The 27,294-nt window shown below is 42.3% G+C and overlaps 3 protein-coding genes and 1 pseudogene across 29 annotated transcripts in view; 1 reads left to right on the top strand and 3 right to left on the bottom strand.

Moving 5' to 3' along the window:
• Adam18 (ADAM metallopeptidase domain 18) overlaps positions 1–18,244 on the bottom strand; it is a 71,614-nt gene extending 53,370 nt beyond the window's left edge. For 6 of the 18 annotated variants that reach the window (XR_015639544.1, XR_015639541.1, XR_015639546.1 and 3 more), the window contains exons 1-2: positions 18,078–18,222; positions 17,470–17,546 (exon numbers count right to left, since the gene is read on the bottom strand). Coding sequence is in view for 3 of the 18 variants with exons in the window: in XM_087589024.1 (XP_087445150.1) it covers positions 17,470–17,546; positions 18,078–18,129 (129 nt within the window). In the remaining 15 variants the exon portion in view is untranslated. 18 annotated transcript variants of the gene reach the window in all.
• Erich1 (glutamate-rich 1) overlaps positions 1–27,294 on the bottom strand; it is a gene marked incomplete at its 5' end in the record, with an annotated part of 52,793,804 nt that overhangs the window by 8,244,104 nt on the left and 44,522,406 nt on the right.
• Adam3 (ADAM metallopeptidase domain 3A) overlaps positions 20,638–27,294 on the bottom strand; it is a 50,011-nt gene continuing 43,354 nt past the window's right edge. For 10 of the 11 annotated variants that reach the window (XM_087589013.1, XM_087589015.1, XM_087589014.1 and 7 more), the window contains 2 exons: positions 24,065–24,112; positions 20,638–20,795 (listed from right to left, as the gene is read on the bottom strand). In XM_087589013.1, the coding sequence (XP_087445139.1) occupies positions 24,073–24,112 (40 nt within the window). In that variant the 3' untranslated portion in view covers positions 20,638–20,795; positions 24,065–24,072. 11 annotated transcript variants of the gene reach the window in all.
• Positions 24,169–24,293, top strand: LOC120097614 (small nucleolar RNA SNORA17; annotated as a pseudogene).

The raw sequence follows: 27,294 nt of genomic DNA, 5'->3' as shown, positions 1-27,294 counted from the left end.
TCCTCCTCCCCCTCCTTTTCCTCCTCCTTCTCCTCCTCCTCATCTCCCTTCTCCTTCTCCTTCTCCTCCTCCTCCTCTTCCTCCTCCTTCTCCTCCTCCTCATCTCCCTTCTCCTCCTCCTCCTCCTCCTGCTCCTCCTCCTTCTCCTCCTCCCCCCCCCTCCTCCTCCTCAGGAACTGAGTAACAGTAATGTTTACCCTCCTCTTCCTCCTCCTCCTCTTCCTCCTCCTCATCCTCATCCTCCTTCCCCTCCTCATCCTCCTCCCCCCACATTACACAAAACTGGGAATGACTGTAGAGTCAGTGTTTACATCCAATGCAGACCAACCCCAAACCGGCAACTGTGCACATTTCATTATAGGTGAACGACCACTACCTGTGGACTTTGTAGGAGACAACCAGGTGTTTGAGAACACACAGATGTAGACCAGCTGCTTGTGACCTAGACCTTGGGTAAACCTGATGTCTGTGCCTCCTGACCACAGATGCAATCAAACCCAACACACTGTTCTGGGATAGAATAGGCGACGAGACTGCAATGATACATTTTGTGAAAATATTTCTTATGTTGGAAGAGCCCGGAATCTTCGCTAGCTGCCAAAGCTGAGTTAATAATACATTATTTAATGTCACTTAAGAGTCCCATAAGTCCCTGATCCTTGAGCTCTTATAAAATCTTTCTGTCCCTTCTTCTGCAGTGTTCACTGAGACTCAGGTGTGGGAGTGTTTTGTAGAAGTGCCATGTCCCTGACGCAGGGAAGAACGCTTTTGTACCCATCTGTGTTTTGATCATCATTTTCTGACATCAGCAAATAGAACAAAAGTGACCTCAGACAACAGAAATCATCCATTAATGTTGGAAATAACTTGTATTAAACAACACAGAAAGCACAGCTTGGGAAGGGATGAGGAATATATTACAGAAATATTAAACAGTTTCAAAAGGGATTAAGTTACTGACTCTGACTGACCCCCAGTTGACTTAGATGACAAACAGAAATGCAAACTTACCATTACCAAGCAGCACCCATGGTGGATACTTGTCGTATAAGATTATTTTAGACCTGTTGACTGCGCACGCGCACACACACACACACACACACACACACACACACACACGCACGAATACACACACGAACACATACATGCACACACCTGTGGGAGCTTAGACTAAAGATTTTGGGATATTTTAATTACAATGATACTGTGGTAAAAATCTATGCCTCTGGAACTATGTCTACCAGAATATTGGGATAATGATAAAATGTGGGCATTTTTACTCATAGGTGAAAGTCCAAGTTGGCTAAAAGGTGGGTTTGACTACCGGGCTTCAGTATATGATCCATGGAAAACTCAAGAAAAAAAATTATGACTATTGTATAGTTAGACCATTTACTAACTATAGCTCATATTTTACCAATGAGCAATGCCTCTTCATGGATATAAGCCTGAAATATTTTCAAATGAACCTATCAGTAGATGGTACACTCCAGGATGGGGGGAACCTATTTATGTTAGTCATTCTACTTCGGGTGGTATTTCTAATATTTTTCTGGGATTATTTAGACTTTTTGCTGCAACTAACATAGCTTATTTTTAAAAGCCTCAAGAATCTAAGAGCATTCCTTTGACAACTAAATCTTGCCTAGGCTATTCTTATGACATACTTGCTGGATGGTCTTCAGATTTCAAATTCATTAAACTAGAATGATCTTATCTGCCTAGCTGTTCAAGATGTATTTTGACTAATTGTGTAGATCCTAGTTTAACTAAAACTCATTCAGGTATTTTTGATATTACAAAGACTTTATGTTCTGCTCTCTGTAGACTTAAAAGATGGTGCTTGGTTTGATGGTGAAGCCTGACAGACACTTAAAGGAGTTAATGACTTGATTAGACCAAAGCGTTTCGTTGCATCTTTAATTTTAGGTATTAGTGCTTTAATAGCCATCCTTACTTCACTCATAGTCTCAATCGTCGCTCGGGTCTCAGAGATGAAGACTGCACATTAAAAAAAGTTAGAAGCAAAACTTCATGCTTTAGAGGATGCGGCTTTAGATTAGGACAAGAGGTAGAAAATATTAAAGTTTGGCTTTCTACCAGGTGCCATGCGCTTTCCAGACACATGTCTAACGCCATTATCTTATCATGGAAATCATAATTGGAATCTTACTAGAAATCATGTGTTGGGGATTTGGAAAGACAATGACATTACTCAGGTATGGCTCAATCACAAGCTCAAATCTCTGCTCTGAGCAAAGCGCATGATGAATTTACTGGTTAGAGGATTTGGCTCAGTCTGTTTAGCTCTGCTTTCCAGGCATTGAGCCCTGTAAGTTGGCTGTCGTTGTGGCTACAGGAATAACTGTCCTTCTTCTCCTTATTTTTCCAGTCATCTTCCGACTAGTCTTTTCCTCCATCTCTACTGCCAAAAGAGGTATTTACTAGCTTCAGTTGAAAAGTAAAATAGGGAGGTTGCCACACCAACCTCAGTAGATTCTGTGCGACAAGTTCCACAGACTGAGGCGAAAACTTCAAAAGAAGGAGGCCTCCTGGAGCTGACTGTGGAACTCTTGGCCAGAGAAAAATATTGAGCCGTAGTTCTCATGGCCATTTGTCTGTCCTATCTTTTTCTGTTTCTCTTTCTTATTCACGAGATGTTCCTGATAGCCTAGCCTGGGACTTTAGGACTTTATGTCCAGAGAAGTAGGTGTTTTACTTCACAAATCATTTATAAAATCACATCTGGTAAGACAGATAAAAACTTTCCCAACAATGAATGATTTTGTATGGCTGTGCGTAGGTCGTAGGAGGTGGACTTTGGCAGATTGGTAAAGAAAGCATTATTTTAAAAGAAGAATTGAAAGTAGTTTTAAATTATACTTTGACGATTTATAAAAGGTAGGAACTAGATGTTAGATAATGATTGCCCATAAAATTTATTAACCGGCTTAGGAATCAGATGTTACTAACAAGTGCCCATAGAGATCTTATGAACCTGCCCTTGGAAGGACGCCATCAACAACAAATGCTTTTTGTGCTTTATGGTGTCAAGTGATAATGCTGTCACCTGCTCCATCCATGATTGCTTCATTGAACATGCTTTTTAGAAGTTGTAATACTTGAATGATTTCGTCCCAGATCTAACACGTCACAGCTCTGCAACATTAATAGAAACTCTTCTTAAATTATACAAAAAAAAAAAAAAAAAACCACGAAGAGAGTGACTGCTTCCAAAGACATTATCGAGCTGAGAGCAACCATGAATATCGAACCAGGCAATGGACAGTGAGAAACATGGATGGGAATAAGAAGTACTTCCAGACAAAACTTAGAATGAACATACTTTCAAAAAATCCTAAAATATACTGGCGAGCCACACAGTAAAAAGGATTAGTCGTTACAGTCAGACGTGATTTATCTCAGTTAACGCAAGAATAGGTAAACATACACAAATCAATAAATGTGACAGGGCACAATGACAGATAAAAATACCTCATCACATCAATAAGTACAGGCATGTGGCAAAAGTCAATATCCTTCACAATCAACAGAGCAGACATAGAGAAAGAATGTATGTCAACATAAGGACATACATGGGGCATATATAATCACCCAACTGAGTGCACTGTATTAACTGTGGAAACCTTTAGAGTTTCTCTCTAAGGTTTGGAACAAGACGAAGATGGCCACTTTTGTTGTTATTTTTATTGAGTATTTGAAGTCCTGGCCAAAGAGATCAAGAAAGAGGGAAAAAAAATACATGACTATATATACGGATAGCGGTAAAAGATTCATTTTAAAAAGTCTGGTTGGAGAAATACAAGGATTTAAACTTTTTTCGGAATGCAGAAACCAACACAGAAAATTCTAAAGCATTGCTAGACATGGGATGATGGTCTTAAATGGAAATGAAAGAAGTGATCCCATTTATGACATCTACAAAAAAATTAAAATATCCCACAAAGATTTAATCCGTGAGATGAAACAGTGAAAGTTATAACACTTTGATAAAATGTTTGACGGGGACGAATAGATGGCCAGGCATTCCATGCTCGTGGATCGGAAGAAGCAGTGTTGCACTAAATGGACCAAATATTAGAATATTTCCTGTTGACTTACCCCTGTACCTATGAACCAAAGCATCTCGTCCTCATCAGAGAAGCTTCTCCTTGCAGCAGATGACAATTAACATAGAGACCCTCAAGTGGTCAACATGGAGATAACAGCCCTAAGTGGAGTTTATACATCCCATCCCTCTGCTAAGGTGCATGAAAGAGGGGCTGGAAAGTGTGCAAGAGTCAATGGAGTAGATAACATCCAGACACAACAGGGCAGTTGAAAATACAAGCTCACGGCTACTGTAAAAAAATGTGCACAAGACCTGCACTCCAGTCCAGAAGAAGAAAAGGAAGAGGAGGAGAAAGAGGAAGAGGAGCAGGGAAGGAAGGGAGGGAGGGAGAGGATGGGAAAGGAAAGGAAAAGGAAGAAAGGAAGAACGACAAAGAATGATTGATAGATAGATAGATAGATCCCACCATATTAAGGAAGTTGGCCATGAAATCTTACCACTAACTGACACTTAACATTTGGTAGCTGCTAGAAGAGGAAGAATCAATTTATTTTAATCATGTGACCCCCTGATAGGTTGACCACACAGTAGATCAGGTCCCAACTCCCAAGTCTACCCAGTCAAAACCAAGCTGGATTCAATAGAGAGAGGGAAAAAATAAAGAAGAAACCTACATGCCCAGTGGGGACCAGATGGGGGAGCAGAGAGGATAGTTAAGGGAGGATTGGGTAGGTGGGTGGGGTAAGGAAGAAATTTTCACATAATTCATAGAAATGTTGTTTAAAAAAGAAAAAAATGTGGGAAGTTTGTAATAGTGGAAATATTAACTCTCTGGATGGACTGAGATAACTTTGATGTCTAAGCAGAACCTGAACTTGAAGTTAAAATTCAAGATACAAACCACCAGGGCTGGGTATAAAAGGTAGCCTTGGGCTGGAGAGATGGCTCCGTGGTTAAGAGCACTGACTGCTCTTCCACAGCAGGTCCAATTCCCAGCAACCACATGGTAGCTCAACAGCTGTCTGTAACTCTGGATCCAGGGGATCTGACACACTCACACACACATACATGCAGGCAAGGCCCCAATGCACCTAAAATAACACTAGTTAAAAATTGTAAGAAGCAGAAAAAGATATTGATCATCAACTTTTGGAACTGTCTTATAATCCTTTTAATAATGTAATTGAACACATGATTTTGTAAAGATTGAAGATAAGCTTTCAGATGCTTGACAGTGCTGAGTGATATCCTGACTGTACAAAAGGCACTATTTTGCTTTGGTGATTCTAAAGTTGTTATATATTTGATAATATCTGTACTTTTGGGAAAAAATCTGTACTTTTCAACTTTAAACATTAAAATTGTTTACAAGTTTAATTTTGTAAATATAAAACTTTGCATACAACAAAGGTAGTCTAGACTGACAAAATTTATCTTCAGACTAAATACAGGTCCTTTTGAAATGCCAGCTCTCACAAATTTTTGGGGAAAAAAAAACTCTAAAATGAGCACACAACCTAAATATAAATTTAAATAGTCAAAGCAACCTGAAAACAAACAAACAAAAAAAGGCATCATAACTGACTTCTAAATGTACCACAAAACCATAATGATCAAAGCATCATGGCATTGAAATAAAAAACAGATATGTAAGCCGACAGAACAACATAGAAAATTTAGATATAAACTGTTTACAGCCACCTGTTTTTGTTTTGTTTTTACAAAAGTATTAAGAAAACTCATTAGAAAAGGGACACATTTTTTTCAAAAAATGGCACTGAGAAATTGTATATACACATGAAGAATGAGAGTAGGCTCAGTATAAATGAAGATACTTAACATCACTGTTCCTGGTAAAAGACCAAAACCACATACATGTTTGCCTCTTGAAATAGCTATTGCTACTAAAAGGATCACAGATGAATGTTGGTGAAGTTGTAACAAAATTAGACTCCTCACACACTATGGGTGGGAGGTAATGGTGCATCTTCTGTGGAAAACAGCGTAGGGATCCTAAAAGGTATTCAAACAGACTTACCACACAGCCCTCAAGTCAATATATCATTATCCTAAAAGAAGGGAAATCCGGTCTATGCAAGCTTATCTACTGCTCAATGTCCATTACCAGTGATTCCCAATTGCCAAGAAATAAAGACTGAACCATGTACTGATGGTTGCATAGGCAAAGAAAGGTGGTGTGTGTCTATCTCTGCGTGTATACATTGTAAATAAGATTGATGTTTTTGATTGTCAATTCACACAATCTTCTAACAATGTACACACACACACACACACACACATACACACACACACACACACACACACACACACACACACACAAAATGGCCTACTTCACAGCAGGCAATCCTAACTTGGACAAGCCCAGAAATACAATGTTAAGGAAAATACATCAGCTACTGAACAATCAGTACAAGGTTATACTTACACAATGTGCCTACAAGTCAGGAGAATAGATAAGACTAGCACATAGCTGTACACACAGCATTTGAATAGCTGTTAAAGCACCAAAGCACACAAAGGGAGTTGAGAAAGTGCTAAGTCTCTTTAGTGTGTTGGTTGTCTTTGTGATACTGCAGATGTTTGCATGTGCCAAAGCTCATCAAAATGTAGGTTCCATGAGTGCACACGTTCAATGTGTGCACTTTCACCATCAAAAATACCTCAATGGAGTTTTAAAAGTCATTTCAAATGTAGACTCTATCATGGTAAAAATAGCTTTGAGAATTGCTAATAAGGGCTGGTGAGATAGGTTAGTGGGTAAAGGTGCCTCCCTCCATGCATGACACCTTTTTTTTAAATGAAAGATTTATTTATTTTATGTATATGAGTACACTGTAGTTATCTTCAAATACACCAGAAGAGGGCATTGAATCCCATGACTGATGGTTGTGAGCCACCATGTGGTTGCTGGGAATTGAACTCAGGACCTCTGGAAGAGCAGCCAGTACTTTTAACCATTGAGCCATCTCTCCAGCCCCAAGCATGACAGTTTTAGCAATCTGTGTTTAGGACTGGCGTGGAAAAAGAAGGAAACCCATTCCCCCAGATTGTTGTCTGACCTTCTCACATGGACCCTGGCATGCATGCATAAACACACACACACACACACACACACACACACACACACACACAAGGAAGGGTAGGTGATAATTAATTTATTTATTTTGTGTGTATGGGTATTTTGTCTGCATGTGACGTCTGTACAAGACACATCATCAGTGCCTGGGAAGGTATTAGATAGTTTGAAACTCGAGCTACGGACAGTTGTAAACTGCCACATTGGTGCTGGGAATTGAGCCAAATTTATCTGGAAGACTAGTCAGTTCTCTTAACCACTGTACAATCTTTCCAGCTCCAATGACTATATTTTTAAAAGATCAAAACAAAGGAATACATAATTCCAAACTTAAAAAATGCCAAACTGGTCCTTCTGGTTTGAACCCGCACCCAGAGCAGACATTGGGTGCTGGCTCCTCAACCACTCCTACAACACCCCGAGGGAGCCCAACTCCCAGGTGCTCTGATACAACAGGATCTCGGGAGCTTGGTCACACCAGGATTTCAGGATTCCAGAGGCAGCTAGACTTCCAGGATCTTTGATACACCAAGGATCTCAGGATCATAGAATCCCAGAATCATAGGATCACAGGGGCAGCTAGACTCCAAGGGGTTCTTACACAACCAGGATCACAGGAGGCACAGGCTCCGGTCAAAGACAGCAAGGGCAGTTAGCACTAGCGATAACCAGATGGCAAGCCCAAGATCATCAGCAACAGAAACTAATGCTATGTGACAACATCAGAACCCAGTTCTCCCATCACACCAAGCCCCGGATACTCTACACCAAAAAAGCAAGATTCAGATCTAAAATACTATTTCATGAATATAATAGAGGAATTTAAGAAGGACATAAGTAAATCACTTAAAGAAATACATGAGAACACAGGTAAACAAGCAGAAGCCCTTAAAGAGGAAACAAATAAACCCCTTGAAGAAATACAGGAAAACACAAACAGGTGAGGGAATTGAACAAAACCATCCAAGATCTAAAAGTGGAGATAGAAACAAGAAAGAAAACACAAAGGGAGACAACTCTGAAGATGGAAAACCTAGGGAAGAAATGAGGAGTCACAAATGCAAGCATCACCAACAGAATACAAAAGATAGAAGAGAGAATCTCAAGCATAGAATATACCCTAGCAGACATTGACACAACTGGTGAAGAAAATACAAAAAACAAAAAATCTCCTAACTCAAAACATTCAAGAAATCCAAGACACAATGAAAAGACCGAACCTAAGAATAATAGGTATGGTAGAGAGTGAAGATTCTCAACATCAAGGGCCAGCAAACATCTTCAACAAAATTATAGAAGTAAACATCCCTAACCTAAAGAGATGCCCATGAACATACAAGAAGCCTACAGAACTCCAAACAGACTGGACCAGAAAAGAAACTCCTTCTGTCACATAATAATTAAAACACCAAATGCATAGAACAAAGAATATTGAAAGCAGTAAGGGAAAAAGGTCAAGTAACGTATAAAGGCAGACCTATCAGAATTACACCAGACTTCTCAACAGAAACTCTAAAAGCCAGAGGATCTTGGGCAGATGTCATACAGACCCTAAGAGAACAAAAATGCTAGCCCAGGCTACTATATCCAGCAGAAATCTCAATTAACATAAAGGGAGAAACCAAGATTTTCCATGACAAAATCAAATTTAAACAATATCTTTCCACAAATCAAACCCTACAGAGGATAATAGAAGGAAAACTCCAACCAAAGAAGGGAAACAACACCCAAGAAAAAGCAAAAAACTAATCTTTTCACAACAAGCCCAAAAGAAGAGAACCACACAAGAATAATTCCACCTCTAACAACAAAAATAACAGGAAGCAACAATCATTGGTCCTTAATTGGTCTCTCAACATCAATGGATTCAATTCCCCAATAAAAAGGTATAGACTAACAGGATTGATACATAAACAGGATGCAGCACTTTCAACATACAAGAAACACACCTCAGTGACAAAAACAGACACGCCCTCAAAGTAAAAGGCTAGAAAAGAAAAAAACTTTTCCAGGAAAATTGCCACAATAAAGAAGCTGGAGTAGCAATTCTAGTAACCAATAAAATAGACTTTCAACCAAAAGTTATCAAAAAAGGTAAGAAAGGACACTACATACTCGTCAAAGGAAAAATCCACCAAGAGGAACTCTCAATTCTGAACATCTATGCCCCCAAATGCAAGGACACTAACATATATAAAAGAAACATTACTGAAGCTCAAAGCACACATTGAAGCTCACACAATAATAGTAAGAGACTTTAGCATCCCACTCTCACCAACGGACAGATCATGGAAACAAAAAACTAAATAGAGACACAGTGAAACTAACAGAAGTTATGAACCAAATGGATTTAACAGATATCTACAGAACATTTCACCATAAAACGAAAGAATATACCTTTTTCTCAGCACCTTATGGTAGCTTCTCCCAAATTGACTATATAATTGTACAGAAAACAAACCTCAACAGATACGAGAAGATTGAAATAAGCCCATGCATCCTATCAGATCACCACGGACTAAAGCTGGTCTTCAACGACAACAAAAATGACAGGAAACCCAGGTACACATGAAAGCTGAGTAACTGTCTATTCGATGATAATTTGGTCAACGAAGAAATTAAAGACTTTTTAGAATTTAATGAGAATGAAGGCACAACATACCCAAACTTATGGGACACAATGAAAGCTGTGCTAAGAGGAAAACTCATAGCTCTGAGTACTTCCATAAAGTAACTGGTGAGAGCATTAACACCATATCTGAAAGCTCTAGGACAAAAAGAAGCAAATACACCCAAAAGGAGCACATGGCAGAAAATAGTCAAACTTGGGGCCAAAATCAACCAAGTAGAAACAAAGAGAACTGTACAAAGAATCAACAGAACCAGAGCTGGTTCTTTGAGAAAATCAACAAGATAGATAAACCCTTAGCCAGACTAACCAAAGGGCACAGAGAGAGTATCCAAATTAACAAAATCAGAAATGAAAAGGGAGACATAACAACAGAAACTGAAGAAATTTAAAAAAAAAATCAGATCCTACTACAAAAGCCTATACTCAACAAGTCTGGAAAATCTAGATGAAATGGATGGGTTTTCTAGACAGATAACAATACCAAAGTTAAATCAGGATCAGATGGACCATGTAAACAGCCCCATAACCCCTAAGGTTATTTAGAAGCAGTCATTAAAAGTCTCCCAACCAAAAAACTCCCCAGGACCAGATGGTTTTAGTGCAGAATTCCATCAGACCTTTAAAGAAGTCTTAACACCAATACTTCTCAGCATAGTTCATAAAGCAAAAACAGAAGGAACACTACCTAATACATTCTATGAAGCCACAGTTACACTAATACCTAAACCACACAAAGACCCAACAAAGAAAGAGAACTTCAGACCAATTCCCTCATGAACGTTGAGGCAAAAATACTCAATAAAATTCTTGCAAACCAAATCCAAGAACACATCAGAATGATCATTCACCATGATCAGGTAGGCTTCACCCTAAGGATGCAGGGATGTCAGTATATAGAAATCCATCAACATAATTCACTATGTAAACAAACTATAAAAAACCCCACATGATCATCTCATTAGATGCTGAAAAAGCCTTTGACAATATACAACACCCCTTCACGCTAAAAGTATTGGAGAGAATAGGAATTCAAGATCCATTCCTAAATATATTAAAAGCAATATACAGCAAGTCAAGAGTCAACGTCAAACTAAGTGGAGAGAAACATGAAGTAAAAACTCAGGTACCCCACACCCGCGGATCCCGGCCCGCAGCAGCTCTCTGCTCCCAGACCCCATGGGAAAGAGACCTCACCGCCTGGTCAGGTGGGCACTCCTGAGGCTGCAGAGCGGAAGAGACCACCAACACTGCCCACCCCTGCCCACATCCCTGGCCCAAGAGGAAACTGTATAAGGCCTCTGGGCTCCCGTGGAGGAGGGCCCAGGAGCGGCCTGAGACACCGCCAGAACCTGAAGGAAACAGACCGGATAAACAGTTCTCTGCACCCAAATCCCATGGGAGGGAGAGCTAAACCTTCAGAGAGGCAGACAAGCCTGGGAAACCAGAAGAGACTGCTCTCTGTACATACATCTTGGACGCCAGAGGAAAACACCAAAGGCCATCTGGAACCCTGGTGCACTGAAGCTCCCGGAAGGGGGCACAGGTCTTCCTGGTTGCTGCTGCCGCAGAGAGCCCGTGGGCAGCACCCTGTGAGCGAACTTGAGCCTCGGGACCACAGGTAAGACCAACTTGTATGCTGCAAGTGACCTGCCTGGTAAACACAAGACACAGGCCCACAGGAACAGCTGAAGACCTGTACAGAGGAAAAACTACACGCACGATAGCAGAACACTCTGTCCCCATAACTGGCTGAAAGAAAACAGTAAAACAGGTCTACAGCACTCCTGACACACAGGCTTATAGGACAGTCTAGCCACTGTCAGAAATAGCAGAACAAAGTAACACTAGAGATAATCTGATGGCGAGAGGCAAGCACAGGAACCCAAGCAACAGAAACCAAGACTACATGGCATCATTGGAGCCCAATTCTCCCACCAAAACAAACATGGAATATCCAAACACACCAGAAAAGCAAGATCTAGTTTCAAAATCATATTTGATCATGATGCTGGAGGACTTCAAGAAAGACGTGAAAAACTCCCTTAGGGAAACACAGGAAAACATTAATAAATAAGTAGAAGCCTACAGAGAGGAATCGCAAAAATCCCTGAAAGAATCGCAAAAATCCCTGAAAGAATTCCGGGAAAACACAATCAAACAGTTGAAGGAATTAAAAATGGAAATAGAAGCAATCAAGAAAGAACACATGGAAACAACCCTGGATATAGAAAACCAAAAGAAGAGACAAGGAGCTGTAGATACAAGCTTCACCAACAGAATACAAGAGATGGAAGAGAGAATCTCAGGAGCAGAAGATTCCATAGAAATCATTGACTCAACTGTCAAAGATAATGTAAAGCAGAAAAAGCTACCAGTCCAAAACATACAGGAAATCCAGGACTCAATGAGAAGATCAAACCTAAGGATAATAGGTATAGAAGAGAGTGAAGACTCCCAGCTCAAAGGACCAGTAAATATCTTCAACAAAATCATAGAAGAAAACTTCCCTAACCTAAAAAAAGAGATACCCATAGGCATACAAGAAGCCTACAGAACTCCAAATAGATTGGACCAGAAAAGAAACACCTCCCGACACATAATAGTCAAAACACCAAACGCACAAAATAAAGAATATTAAAAGCAGTAAGGGAAAAAGGTCAAGTAACATATAAAGGCAGACCTATCAGAATCACACCAGACTTCTCACCAGAAACTATGAAGGCCAGAAGATCCTGGACTGATGTCATACAGACCCTAAGAGAACACAAATGCCAGCCCAGGTTACTGTATCCTGCAAAACTCTCAATTAACATAGATGGAGAAACCAAGATATTCCATGACAAAACCAAATTTACACAATATCTTTCTACAAATCCAGCACTACAAAGGATAATAAATGGTAAAGCCCAACATAAGGAGGCAAGCTATACCCTAGAAGAAGCAAGAAACTAATCGTCTTGGCAACAAAACAAAGAGAATGAAAGCACACAAACATAACCTCACATCCAAATATGAATATAACGGGAAGCAATAATCACTATTCCTTAATATCTCTCAACATCAATGGCCTCAACTCCCCAATAAAAAGACATAGATTAACAAACTGGATACGCAACGAGGACCCTGCATTCTGCTGCCTACAGGAAACACACCTCAGAGACAAAGACAGACATTACCTCAGAGTGAAAGGCTGGAAAACAATTTTCCAAGCAAATGGTCAGAAGAAGCAAGCTGGAGTAGCCATTCTAATATCAAATAAAATCAATTTTCAATTAAAAGTCATCAAAAAAGATAAGGAAGGACACTTCATATTCATCAAAGGAAAAATCCACCAAGATGAATTCTCAATCCTAAATATCTATGCCCCAAATACAAGGGCACCTACATATGTAAAAGAAACCTTACTAAAGCTCAAAACACACATTGCACCTCACACAATAATAGTGGGAGATTTCAACACCCCACTCTCATCAATGGACAGATCATGGAAACAGAAATTAAACGGAGATGTAGACAGACTAAGAGAAGTCATGAGCCAAATGGACTTAACTGATATTTATAGAACATTCTATCCTAAAGCAAAAGGATATACCTTCTTCTCAGCTCCTCATGGTACTTTCTCCAAAATTGACCATATAATTGGTCAAAAAACGGGCCTCAACAGGTACAGAAAGATAGAAATAATCCCATGCGTGCTATCGGACCACCACGGCCTAAAACTGGTCTTCAATAACAATCAAGGAAGAATGCCCACATATACTTGGAAATTGAACAATGCTCTACTCAATGATAACCTGGTCAAGGAAGAAATAAAGAAAGAAATTAGAAACTTTTTAGAATTTAATGAAAATGAAGGTACAACATACCCAAACTTATGGGACACAATGAAAGCTGTGCTAAGAGGAAAACTCATAGCGCTGAGTGCCTGCAGAAAGAAACAGGAAAGAGCATATGTCAGCAGCTTGACAGCACACCTAAAAGCCCTAGAACAAAAAGAAGCAAATACACCCAGGTGGAGTAGAAGGCAGGAAATAATCAAACTCAGAGCGGAAATCAACCAAGTAGAAACAAAAAGGACCATAGAAAGAATCAACAGAACCAAAAGTTGGTTCTTTGAGAAAATCAACAAAATAGATAAACTCTTAGCCAGACTAACGAGGGGACACAGAGAGTGCGTACAAATTAACAAAATCAGAAATGAAAAGGGAGACATAACAACAGATTCAGAGGAAATTCAAAAAATCATCAGATCTTACTATAAAAACCTATATTCAACAAAACTTGAAAATCTTCAGGAAATGGACAATTTCCTAGACAGATACCAGGTACGGAAGTTAAATCAGGAACAGATAAACCAGTTAAACAACCACATAACTCCTAAGGAAATAGAAGCAGTCATTAAAGGTCTCCCAACCAAAAAGAGCCCAGGTCCAGACGGGTTTAGTGAAGAATTCTATCAAACCTTCATAGAAGACCTCATACCAATATTATCCAAACTATTCCACAAAATTGAAACAGATGGATCACTACCGAATACCTTCTACGAAGCCACAATTACTCTTATACCTAAACCACACAGAGACACAACAATGAAAGAGAACTTCAGACCAATTTCCCTTATGAATATCAACGCAAAAATACTCAACAAAATTCTGGCAAACCGAATCCAAGAGCACATCAAAACAATCATCCACCATGACCAAGTAGGCTTCATCCCAGGCATGCAGGGATGGTTTAATATACGGAAAACCATCAACGTGATCCATTATATAAACAAACTGAAAGAACAAAACCACATGATCATTTCATTAGACGCTGAGAAAGCATTCGACAAAATTCAACACCCCTTCATGATAAAAGTCCTGGAAAGAATAGGAATTCAAGGCCCATACCTGAACATAGTAAAAGCCATATACAGCAAACCAGTTGCTAACATTAAACTAAATGGAGAGAAACTTGAAGCAATCCCACTAAAATCAGGGACTAGACAAGGCTGCCCACTCTCTCCCTACTTATTCAATATAGTTCTTGAAGTTCTAGCCAGAGCAATCAGACAACAAAAGGAGGTCAAGGGGATACAGATCGGAAAAGAAGAAGTCAAAATATCACTATTTGCAGATGATATGATAGTATATTTAAGTGATCCCAAAAGTTCCACCAGAGAACTACTAAAGCTGATAAACAACTTCAGCAAAGTGTCTGGGTATAAAATTAACTCAAATAAATCAGTAGCCTTCCTCTACACAAAAGAGAAACAAGCCGAGAAAGAAATTAGGGAAACGACACCCTTCATAATAGACCCAAATAATATAAAGTACCTCGGAGTGACTTTAACCAAGCAAGTAAAAGATCTGTACAATAAGAACTTCAAGACTCTGGAGAAAGAAATTGAAGAAGACCTCAGAAGATGGAAAGATCTCCCATGCTCATGGATTGGCAGGATTAACATAGTAAAAATGGCCATTTTACCAAAAGCAATCTACAGATTCAATGCAATCCCCATCAAAATACCAATCCAATTCTTCAAAGAGTTAGACAGAACAATTTGCAAGTTCATCTGGAATAACAAAAAACCCAGGATAGCTAAAGCTATCCTCAACAATAAAAGGACTTCAGGGGGAATCACTATCCCTGAACTCAAGCAGTATTACAGAGCAATAGTGATAAAAACTGCATGGTATTGGTACAGAGACAGACAGATAGACCAATGGAATAGAATTGAAGACCCAGAAATGAACCCACACACCTATGGTCACTTGATTTTTGACAAAGGAGCCAAAACCATCAAATGGAAAAAAGATAGCATTTTCAGCAAATGGTGCTGGTTCAACTGGAGGTCAACATGTAGAAGAATGCAGATAGATCCATGCTTATCACCCTGTACAAAGCTTAAGTCCAAGTGGATCAAGGACCTCCACATCAAACCAGACACACTCAAACTAATAGAAGAAAAACTAGGGAAGCATCTGGAACACATGGGCACTGGAAAAAATTTCCTGAACAAAACACCAATGGCTTACGCTCTAAGATCAAGAATCGACAAATGGGATCTCATAAAACTGCAAAGCTTCTGTAAGGCAAAGGACACTGTGGTTAGGACAAAACGGCAACCAACAGATTGGGAAAAGATCTTTACCAATCCTACAACAGATAGAGGCCTTATATCCAAAATATACAAAGAACTCAAGAAGTTAGACCGCAGGGAAACAAATAACCCTATTAAAAATGGGGTTCAGAGCTAAACAAAGAATTCACAGCTGAGGAATGCCGAATGGCTGAGAAACACCTAAAGAAATGTTCAACATCTTTAGTCATAAGGGAAATGCAAATCAAAACAACCCTGAGATTTCACCTCACACCAGTGAGAATGGCTAAGATCAAAAACTCAGGGGACAACAGATGCTGGCGAGGATGTGGAGGAAGAGGAACACTCCTCCATTGTTGGTGGGATTGCAAACTGGTACAACCATTCTGGAAATCAGTCTGGAGGTTCCTCAGAAAATTGGACATTGAACTGCCTGAGGATCCAGCTATACCTCTCTTGGGCATATACCCAAAAGATGCCCCAACATATAAAAAAGACACGTGCTCCACTATGTTCATAGCAGCCTTATTTATAATAGCCAGAAGCTGGAAAGAACCCAGATGCCCTTCAACAGAGGAATGGATACAGAAAATGTGGTACATCTACACAATGGAATATTACTCAGCTATCAAAAACAACGACTTTATGAAATTCGTAGGCAAATGGTTGGAACTGGAAAACATCATCCTGAGTGAGCTAACCCAATCACAGAAAGACATACATGGTATGCACTCATTGATAAGTGGCTATTAGCCCAAATGCTTGAATTACCCTAGATGCCTAGAACAAATGAAACTCAAGACGGATGATCAAAATGTGAATGCTTCACTCCTTCTTTAAAAGGGGAACAAGAATACCCTTGGCAGGGAAGAGAGAGGCAAAGATTAAAACAGAGACTGAAGGAACACCCATTCAGAGTCTGCCCCACAGGTGGCCCATACATATACAGCCACCCAATTAGACAAGATGGATGAAGCAAAGAAGTGCAGACCGACAGGAGCCGGATGTAGATCACCCCTGAGAGACACAGCCAGAATACAGCAAATACAGAGGCAAATGCCAGCAGCAAACCACTGAACTGAGAATAGGACCCCCGTTGAAGGAATCAGAGAAAGAACTGGAAGAGCTTGAAGGGGCTCGAGACCCCATATGAACAACAATGCCAAGCAACCAGAGCTTCCAGGGACTAAGCCACTACCTAAAGACTATACATGGACTAACCCTGGACTCCAACCTCATAGGTAGCAATGAATATCCTAGTAAGAGCACCAGTGGAAGGGGAAGCCCTGGGTCCTGCTAAGACTGAACCCCCAGTGAACTAGACTGGTGGGGGGAGGGCGGCAATGGGGGGAGGATGGGGAGGGGAACACCCATAAGGAAGGGGAGGGGGGAGGGGGATGTTTGCCCGGATATCGGGAAAGGGAATAACACTCGAAATGTATATAAGAAATACTCAAGTTAATAAAAAAACAAAAAAAAAAAAAAACAAAAAAAACTCAGGTACAAGCCAAGGCTGCCCACTTACCCTCTGTCTATTCAATATATTCTTGACTAGGGTGTAGGAAATGGCTCTGAAGACTAACCTTCCCTTCTGAATCTCCGCCCTTGAATGGCTCTATCTTCTGTGGCACTGTGATATGCAGCCATATTCCTTCCGAATCTGCAGCAAGAACGTGCATTTTGTAGTTTGGCGCTTTTAATTTGGTTCGGTTTATTTCCTGAATCCATGGTAGTCCCATTCCAGTCGGCGATCCTGAGTTCACTGGGGGGGGGGGGGGGGGGGGGGGCCTAATGTGGTTGGCAAACTTACTTGTAATAAACCCCTCCCTCGATACAGGTCTCAATAAAAAATTAAGAACGAAACTTAAGGCTGCTGTCTAACCCGGCAGCCCTGTTCCTCCTCAGAAAGATGCTGAGGCTGATGTCTCTCAGTGTTTTGGGGAGCGTGAAGAGGGCATTGGTAACAAGCACTTGCACCTCGCTTCCCAGGTGAAGACTTTTCTTTCTCAGAAGAAAAGTCGTTCTTCCTGCTGTTGGTCCAGGCACAAAGACAGAGAGAAGATGCCACCTGAATTACCCAGGTTGGGGCTGGAATGGGGACAAGATGGAGGACTGTCATCAGCTGGAATCCGGGAACCCTGCGCTATCCTTTCTCAGCTCTGTGAAAGGAAAAGGGTTCGCAGGGGCTTACCGAGGGCGGCTAACAGCATGGCAAGCTCAGCGAGAATGAAGAACAGAGGCATGGTTGGGTCCAAATGCAGGAAGCTCAGCTGAGCTCAAGACCGTTGGCAGCCGTGGGGCACGTGGGCAGCGTGGGAGAGCTCCCACCCAAGGGCTCGCCAGAGGCTCAGGGGCTCTAGCTGGCCCAGAACGGACACCAGCTTCTAGCGAAGGCCCTCGCGGAAGGCATAAAAGTACGAACAAGCATGGATCGTCTCGCTTGGTGATTTTTGTTCTGTCCCCTTCACGGTTTTCTGTCCTTATTATTGTGGTGGAAGATGAATAGGAAACTAGAAAGGTCACCTATTAATTAACAGCATGACAAAGAAGTAAACGGAACTTGAACTAATCCTCAAGCATAAAGCGCCTCTCTCCCGTCTTGCTTTCTTACTGTACTGGCCTATAACTGGTACAGGAAAGGCTATCTAACAATGCAATTTAAGTGTGTTTTGTTAATGGTGACTAATCTCAGGGTATCTATTACTGTAGCACCATGACAAAAAGCAACAGGAGGAAGAGAACGTTCATCTCATCTTGTAGCTTAGAGTCCATCCTTCCGGAGAATTGGGGCAGGAACCTAGAGTCTGGAGATGATGCAGGGACCATTGAGGAGTGCCGCTCACTGGTTTGCTTTCCATGAATTAATTGCTCAGCTTCTGTTCTTAAACCAAGGTGGGGCAATGCTCACAGAGAGCCGGGTTCTCCCACCAGTCATCAATCAAGAAAATGTCCCATAGACTTGCCCACAGCCCGGTCTGATGGGGGATTTTCTCAGTTGAGAAGCCCTCGTTCCATGTAACTATAGCTTGAGTCACGTTGACATAAAACTAGCCAGCATGGTGACACTTTACACTTAGAGAGAGAGAGAGAGAGAGAGAGAGAGAGGAGAAAGGCAGTCAGGCAAGGTGAGCTAGAGCCGCCATCTGCCTAGAGAGACAGCAGATGGAGGAGATAGCACCTCCACCTTCTTTCCAAGATGTCCGACTCTCCATGGGCAAAGCCCATCTCTCCTGCGTCCCTGACTCTCAAAGCTTCCACCACGACACGCCCTCCTGTACGGAGTGACAGTGTCAAGAGCCACATAAAATAGTAAGCTTAGGTCACCATGAAAACTGGGTCAGCTAGGTCCCGCCCTACCTCGGTAGCAGTAACTAAGGCTGTTACTAATATAAGGCAGAGTCATAGTTACCGTGGTTCAATATTAGTGGCAGGGGCAAAAGGGGGGACATGGAATTATAAAACGTTTCTCTAAGCATCTGCGTTTTGTCAGAATTCACAGGATTCATTTGAGGTGTAGAAGTGTGTGGTGGTAACACATTTGTGAAAATGTACACTCATTAGCAGTGACTTTTAGAACCTGCTACCCCCCCCCAGAGAAAAACTCATACACTCCACCCTTCATCATTTCTATCTTCAGACACCAGAGCCCTGAATTAGTTTGCTAGCTGTAAACTAATTCTTACCTTTACAAATGTGTAACACATAGTCATTCTGATTGGCTTTTTAGCACTGCTTTAGGGCCCACCCATTTTGCAATGGTATTTGTGTGTGGTCCGTTCTTTTAAAAGCTGACTGATACTGTGTTGGGTGGGTGTTCTATACAAAACCATTATCAGTTATCGGTTTGGAAAAGGGGCGTTTGGGTTTGTAAGATGAACCTTGGGTTGTTTTTGCTTTGGCTGAAGCCTCTGGGAACAAGCTTGAGGTTGACTGGCAACACACTTAACCCAAGCATAATGTTCAAGGTTCATGGAGATACCTCAGCCAAGAGGGGATTAGGACTGTGAAGGCCTCAAAGAGAGAATCACCCACGGAAAACTCAAGCTTCAGCAAGTATCCAGCAGAGTTCAGACTCACACGACTCCACCCAAGACTAGGCTGTTGAACTAGCCTGTTTATTGGCGTTACTTGCATGACCAAAGGAGACACATCATCCAGAAGGCTTAGCGCTGGAGAGAGCATGGGTCACATATGAGAGCTATATCCCTAGAATTCCTTGCCTGACTTACAGGCAGCTGAAGAGAACCTTCCTCTCTCCTGGCAATCACTTAACTGCTTCATAAACCTAGGGAGGGACCTCTGAGTCCTACAACATCCGGAAGCGAGCTTCTTGAGTTAGAGGCTTCTCTTGAGATTTATGACCCCAGCTCCTTCCAATGGGAGGAAAGTTTCACTTCAGAAATAGCCATACAACCCCAGATATCAAGAAACATACTAAATTTCAGTTCTTCAGGGAACCATGGGGCCATCATCTATATCTCTGATCCAGAACTCAGTCTAGGAAATTCCTTCGAGAAAGGATGTTAGCGACTATTTGGGACCTATGGGAAGTGTTCCTGTCTATCAGATCTCCCCGGGCATCCGGAAACATGAAATGGTAAGGCTGGGGCATGATTGGAGAAGAGCGGGTTGTAGACCTTGCTCTTGGCTTTGAGCACTTGGGTGGGAGTAGTTGTCGACAGTGGAATATTCTCAGCTTGGAATACTGACCTCCCTAGCTCCGATGGAAAGAAGCAACAAATACACTTCTGTATACTTTCAGCCATAGGATTTATTTGGAGGCATGGATAACTGAAACCAGTAAGCCACGGAGAAAGAGATGGACTGGTTCTTGTTCTCGAAATAAGACCAAGGAATGGTGACTTTCTTGGTGATCTTTTTCTGTTGTGGCTTTGCTGTTGCATAAATGCTGTTGTTTAAAAAAAAAAAAAAGGCAAAATAGAAAAGCTACATTCTCATCATTGTTAAAAAAGCTATCCAATAGAAACTTAATTAACATAATTAGCATAACGTCCACTACTGGCTCTGGCCTTCTGTGCCTATGACTTGTAGAGCTAAGTTTTTGTTTTGTGTTATTGTTGTTGCTCTTTTCAGTTTAGTGTGTGTGTGTGTGTGTGTGTGTGTGTGTGTGTGTGTGTGTGACTATTTTGTCATGGCCTCATGGAAAGGGCGTGTTGTCAAATGAGCTTTAGCTGTTTGCCTATTATTTCATAAACTGTGTGCGAGTGAAAGAAAACCATCCGGAAGGTAAGTCTTTATTACTGAAAACAGTGTTCTTCAGACACGTGACCCAGAGCTGTAACTTTCCTGAATGTCCCCTTTCTGAAGCCTAGCTTCCATACAGTCAAAAGAAACCTTGCAAACTCCCACAAGAGAGAACTGACCAACACCCCAGCCAGCTTTGAGACCATGCATAATGACTACAACCATCATGGCACAATAACCCTAAGGGTGTGGTAGTGGCATGCATACCAATGTGGTGGTGACCAACAGCTCTCCCATTGGACTTAAGACCTGCTCAACCATAGGGAAACCATGCCTAATACTGGAAACCTAGCCAATGACCCAGGGCTGGTGAAGTCATGGACATTGAAGGACCTAGAACACTTTACTAAACCAGCATTATCCCTACCTACACTCTAGATATTTGTCCTTATGCCACAGACAAGTAGTTCTTCACTCCTCATCAAGGAACTGTCTCCTTATGACAGATGGAGACCATTGTAGAAAATCATAATCAATCAAAATGCAGAGCTGAGGAGCCCAGTTCTCATGGATAGGTCTACAAAATGCCTCCCTTACCTAAGGCTCAGGGAACAGTGCAAAATAGGGGACAGAAAGGAGATAGAAGACCATGGAGTTGGCTGTGACAATGTGTCTCCTAGTAATGTCAGCAGCTACACCCATAAAGTTCCACTCCCATGAGTGGCTGAACAAATACAATAGACATGCTAAAGTAGACAAGGGAAAGCTTAGGCATACTCAACCCTACACACACACACACACACACACACACACACACACATACACACACACAGGCACACACACATGCACACACTACACACACACAGACACAGACACTCACACGCAGGCACACGCACATGCACAGGCACACACACACACCTACAGGTAACTAAGGAATCACATTCAGTGGTTATCTGGTGCTCCGTGACCAACCCTAGAAGAATATACACAAGTAACAACGTGCAGACTGAACGGGTTAACAGCGACTAATGAAGAAAGAGGCCATGAGTTTGGAAGCGAGCAAGGAGGGGTATATGGGAGGGTTTTGAGAGGGGAAAAAAGGCAGGGGGTAATATTATATTTTAATATAAAAATAAAAGAAACAACAAAGAAGAGACATCAGGAAACAGAAGCAATGCAGAAGAAATTTTTCCTACTCAGTATCAGCCAGAAAAAGTACTCCCGGGGCCCTCTGTCTGTCCATCATGAGCAGCTGCATCCCCTACAAAGGACAAAGGTCAAACTACCACTCCCCTACTGCCACAACCCCCACCCGCCAACACCTACCCAGATTGCCTCTCAGATGCCAAAGTGGATCTTAGCGTATGTGGCACTTTATCTCTGAGGTGTCGTCTCTGTCCATTTCGTGTTTGTTCTTGTTGCTTTGGGGTTTTTGCAGCTGCTGCTACTGCTGGTGATGGTGGTGTGTGTTGGTACTGGGAACCAAGGCTAATGCTTCATGTATGTTGAGCATACCCTGTACTTTTGAGCTATACAAAAGTTATGTAATAGCCTTGCTGTCTTCCTGATGTCAATGAACACCATTTACCAGGTTTCCTTAAGGAAATACATTCACTGCCAACGTTTCCACCCCTGGAGTGCTAGGTAGCATCTACACTTCTGCCCCTATCAACAGAGCACTGTGTCCACAAGTCTGAAGTCAAACGTGAGAGCCAGCTTTGGGCATTTAGAACAGAAGTTTAGATTCCAAGATTAGCCTTGCCTTTCATTCAGAGTGAGAGAGAAGTGGCCTCCAAGGAGCGACTGAGCTTTCCTTCTTCTCTGGTCTTAGCAGTCCTACCTGCAGCCTGTTTTCCAATGCTGTCAGCCAGTCTGCCAGTCGCCCCAAGCAGTCTGGCTTGCCCTGTCATCCGGGACATCCGTGTGCCGGAAAACTATAACCTCCTTAAAATGTGCACACAGAAATCCTGCCAGCCAGATGCCCGTGGAATACGCGCAGGCAGTGGGCAGCTATGCATTCTGCTGGATTCTGAGTATCTGGTGGGAATGACAGCGGCGAGAGAAAGGAGATGGTGTTGGTGCTGAGATGTTGCAGATGTTTAAGGAAGAACCCTTCAGCCTCGAGGTCTCCTACCACAGTGTTAAGTGACAGCGGAGGCCACAGCTATCTGCTGACTCCGCATTCTGAGTAGGAGGCAGATGAGAACCAGATATGTAATTAGATGCATGTCTGAGGCAACGCTTTGTTGACCTTTTCAATTTTTTCACGTGTTCGGGTGTAGCATATAAAACACCTTTAATTTTACACAAATGACTAAAAGTTTTGTATATTCTATAGGAATACCTCTTTTTTTCTTGTCTTAGGATAAAGAACTATCTTTCTGTTTTGAAAGAACTTGTGTCCTTACCGTCTTTCCTGACCCTCCATCACTGTAAATCCCCACCCTCCCTTTTCAGGTGTATTGTGAGGCATTTGTGCCATGTTGGTTCTGACAGTTTGAATGTGAAAGGCACACCTTAAGTAAAACTACACAACTTACTGACACTCTGTAAGCACGCGAGGCATCATTACAACTTCCAGTATCCGCTCCCTCCATTCTAAGGCAAGGCAACAAATTCCCTTAGAGTCTCAATAAAGAGAAGAGTGGGTAGGACCACCTCCCATGCCCTTGCAAACTGGGTCCTTAAATGAAGAGCTGTGCTTGCTTGTAAATACTTTAAGAACATATTGAAAATTCCTTTCAAGAGCTTTTGCCTAAGAGGCTGATTACTAGCAGTTTACGTAAGGATTTCCAAACTAATGCAAAACAAAATAAATAGCAAGTGCTTTCTGTGGACCACTCTGCAGCCGGTGAAACCAGCCACTGGGACGCTGAATGAGGAAAGGCAAAAGCAGCAAGGGACTCGTGCCAAGGGGGCTGTTGGTAGAGCACAGTGACAACGTTTCATCAGCAATTTGACCCTTTCAGTCACCTTTGGCTCTATGACTGCTTGCTGTCGTTAATTTCTTCTGATATGGATCTGTACAGAAGAGAAAGGATTCTTTTCAGGATTAATTTGTCATGAAGAAAAGTCACCAGGCCCCTAGAGGCATTGCAATTGTGCCTGCTGTGTCACCTGTGGGTCAGTAGGTGGCAGAGAGGAGAGGGGCTGCGTCTATGCCCAGTGTAGCCTATGAACATCTGAACCATTCCCTGACATTCCCTAAAACAAAACAAAAACAAAAACAAAAACAAACAAAAAATCGAGCCCCAGGACAACCACCAGTCCAATGCCCTTAAGGTGCCCAGAGTGGGAAGTGAGTAGAGACTAGAAGAGCCCCACCTGGGACCACTGAGAGCCCTGGGCAGGACTGAGTTCTAGACAGATGACCTTTACATGAGATCATGCACATAGTTGCAGGTAAGGAACGAGCCTGAAATGGTCACCAGTTTGGTGCTGGGTAGGCCTAGCGGCATGGGGTCAGACCTTCCTCAAGATGACCTCTGAGTGGTGCCTTAATGCTTGGGCCCAGCATAGCACCCCTGAGACCACTCCTGAGAAGAATCCAGACACTCAGAGATTTCCCCACCCCCACCTTATACCCCTGGGCACCACTAAGAGGAACAAGTGTGTGGTAGAGATATGAAAAAGAAAGGGAAACAGAAGGATGTGGGCACAATGAAGAGAGGCAGAACTGGAGACTTGAGGGTAGTGAGGAACAGCCTGATGGGAGTAGCCGAGGATGCCACTGGGGGTCACATCTGGGTCCGTGGCCCTGCAGCAACAGGGGTCTGTTACTACCAAAGGCTAGTCCAATAAGGACATGTTGAAGTCTGAGGGCTCTGCAGAACTGGACTCATCGCTAGCCTGGGCACTGTGGGAGAGCTGGCCTCAGGATTATGAGAGTGGGAGAACTGGCCCAGCCCCTCACTGGCCACAACACTTGACAGAGTGGGCCCTGTACCTCTCCTGGACAGCTCAGTGGAGCTGGCCCTGAGGGCATGGGTGTGGATGAGCCAGCTGGGGCAAGCAGGAGCTTGGTGTGTGCTCAGGGAGAGCTGGCAGGCTGACCAGCTCAGATACCTCTCAGGCCCAGATCCAAGGTCTTGCCTTGACCCACTCCGACATATACCCCCATCAATGAACTGCTGGAATGCATTCAGGGGGTTATTCCTACAGATCCCAAACTACAAGATCTCCATGACACGGGGCAAAAGAATGTCTGAGAGGAGTCTCAGTGAGGTTCCAGTATTGATAGAGTAGCAGAAGCCAAAGGTCTCAAACCAGACCCATGAGTCATTGCAATGAACACCTGTAAGCAAAGAAGTGTACAGAGAAAAGAGGAGATGGTTGGACACACTGTCACACACTATAGCTTCCACAGTGAGATTTTTTTTTTCTGTTGGGGACCAGGTTGCAAGGGAGGAGGGCAGGATTGAGAAGAGGAGATAAGTGGAATTGGGGTGCATGGTGGGAAATTTACAAAGAACCCATAAAAAGTTGAAAAGAAAAAAATCACAAAAAAAAATGTCTAAAGTCCAAATGAGCAATTGCCGCTGGCTGTATCGATACCTTCTTTGCAGCGGTAGCCAATGGTCAAGCATTCCAGTGTTTGGTCTTTCAGAATCCTATCTAACTTTCAAAGGCAGAAAGTGCCTTTCTGAGTTTTATTTATTTATGCCTTTTGGATTTCAAAACTAACAGTCTAACCATTTTTCTTCTCTACCTTGTCTACATGGAAATTAAAATGTCTATCAAGGCAGTTGTTAATATTTATACACATGTGTAAATTCGTCTTCAAGTTCTTAACCCTCTCCAGTGTTGTTTCCATCAAGTATAAAGTTACTCAGAGGCTTTAATCTTCAATAATGAGGCGTCAACTACGTTCACCAACATTAGTGGGGGCAACATGGCCTCCTGATTACTTATAACACACGGGGCTAGCACGCTAGGCATGTCCTTGCAGTGTTCAAGGTCCTCCTGGGACACAGGACACACATGGCGGCCTCTAACATCTAACTAGGCATCAGTAATCTGAGTAGGCAGCAGGTAACTTTTAAGTGATTTTGCATACTTAGTTGCCGTTTCTCCTGGTTGTGGCCATGGATAGGCACTTGGTGATCTGTTAGAATTTGAAAACAGAAGGAGAGATTGGCCAATATGCTGGTCAAGGGAGTCCACAGAAATTGCCATTCATGGAGTGTTGAGGGCCACACTTGAGTGCCTCAGCTCTGATTCAACTTGTCCTCTTGCTGGCCCGAAACCACTTATATTTGCTGATTTGACAGAGTTTTGTAATTTAAAGAAAAAACAAAAAAACCAAACGAACAAAACACCATTCCTTAGTGTGACAACTCTCTCCAAAGTCAAAATTTCTGTTAACTATCCAGATTTCCTCCAAATGTCCCAACAGTACAGGGATATCTATGTCAGTTGTCATTCCGTCTGATGACTCTGAAAGAATCTGATTTTATAGATGTCTACATAACCAGTGTTAGGGTGTAACCAAAAAAACCGTTCAACGCCTTAACTGCAGCGCAGAAAAACACATGATATTAATTGCATGTGCATTATAAAAAGTGCTCCAGCGTTGCTCTGCCTTGTTCTGTACTCTCGCTCTTCTTGCCTTCTACATATTCCATTCACAGCTCTGCTCCCAAACCTGTCTCTATTGGCCATCCCCCTCCCCCCCAAGGCATAAAAATGACTTCCAACATGAGGACACACAGGTCGCTTGGGAAATCAACAATATGCTTTAAATTAGTTACACCTCATGCAGGGTTTTCTTGGAAAGGTGCTGAGGGCTCACTGAGTGACTCCAGTTGTCGTTGACACATCAGGACATGAAGGATGCTGTAGCTAGTCTCTGCTACTTTGTGGGTTCTGCCTTTCCCCATCCCTCATCACCCCCAGTTTCACCTCTCTATCATGAGATAAGAGAGAAAGGAGGGGAGGAGAGGAGAGTAGAGGAGAGAAAGACCGAGAGAGAGAGAGAGAGAGAGAGAGAGAGAGATCCCTAAATCTAATTGCTTTCCTTTTGTTTCTTCTTTGAGCACAGCTACTAACGAACCTCAACGAAAGCTGAGTGACCCCCCAACCACGCCTCTTGGGGCTCTAGTATTTTTATACCTTCTGAGACATTCTCAAAAGTCACACAATCACAGAAACTACCCGCAGCTGGCAAAACCACACCTCTACTGGGGCATGAGGCAAATCACAGT

The sequence above is a fragment of the Rattus norvegicus genome, chromosome 16 (genome assembly GCF_021556685.1).
Source record: "Rattus norvegicus strain SHRSP/BbbUtx chromosome 16, alternate assembly SHRSP_T2T, whole genome shotgun sequence".
Classification (NCBI taxonomy): domain Eukaryota; kingdom Metazoa; phylum Chordata; class Mammalia; order Rodentia; family Muridae; genus Rattus; species Rattus norvegicus.
This window is presented reverse-complemented; position numbering and strand designations above follow the sequence as displayed.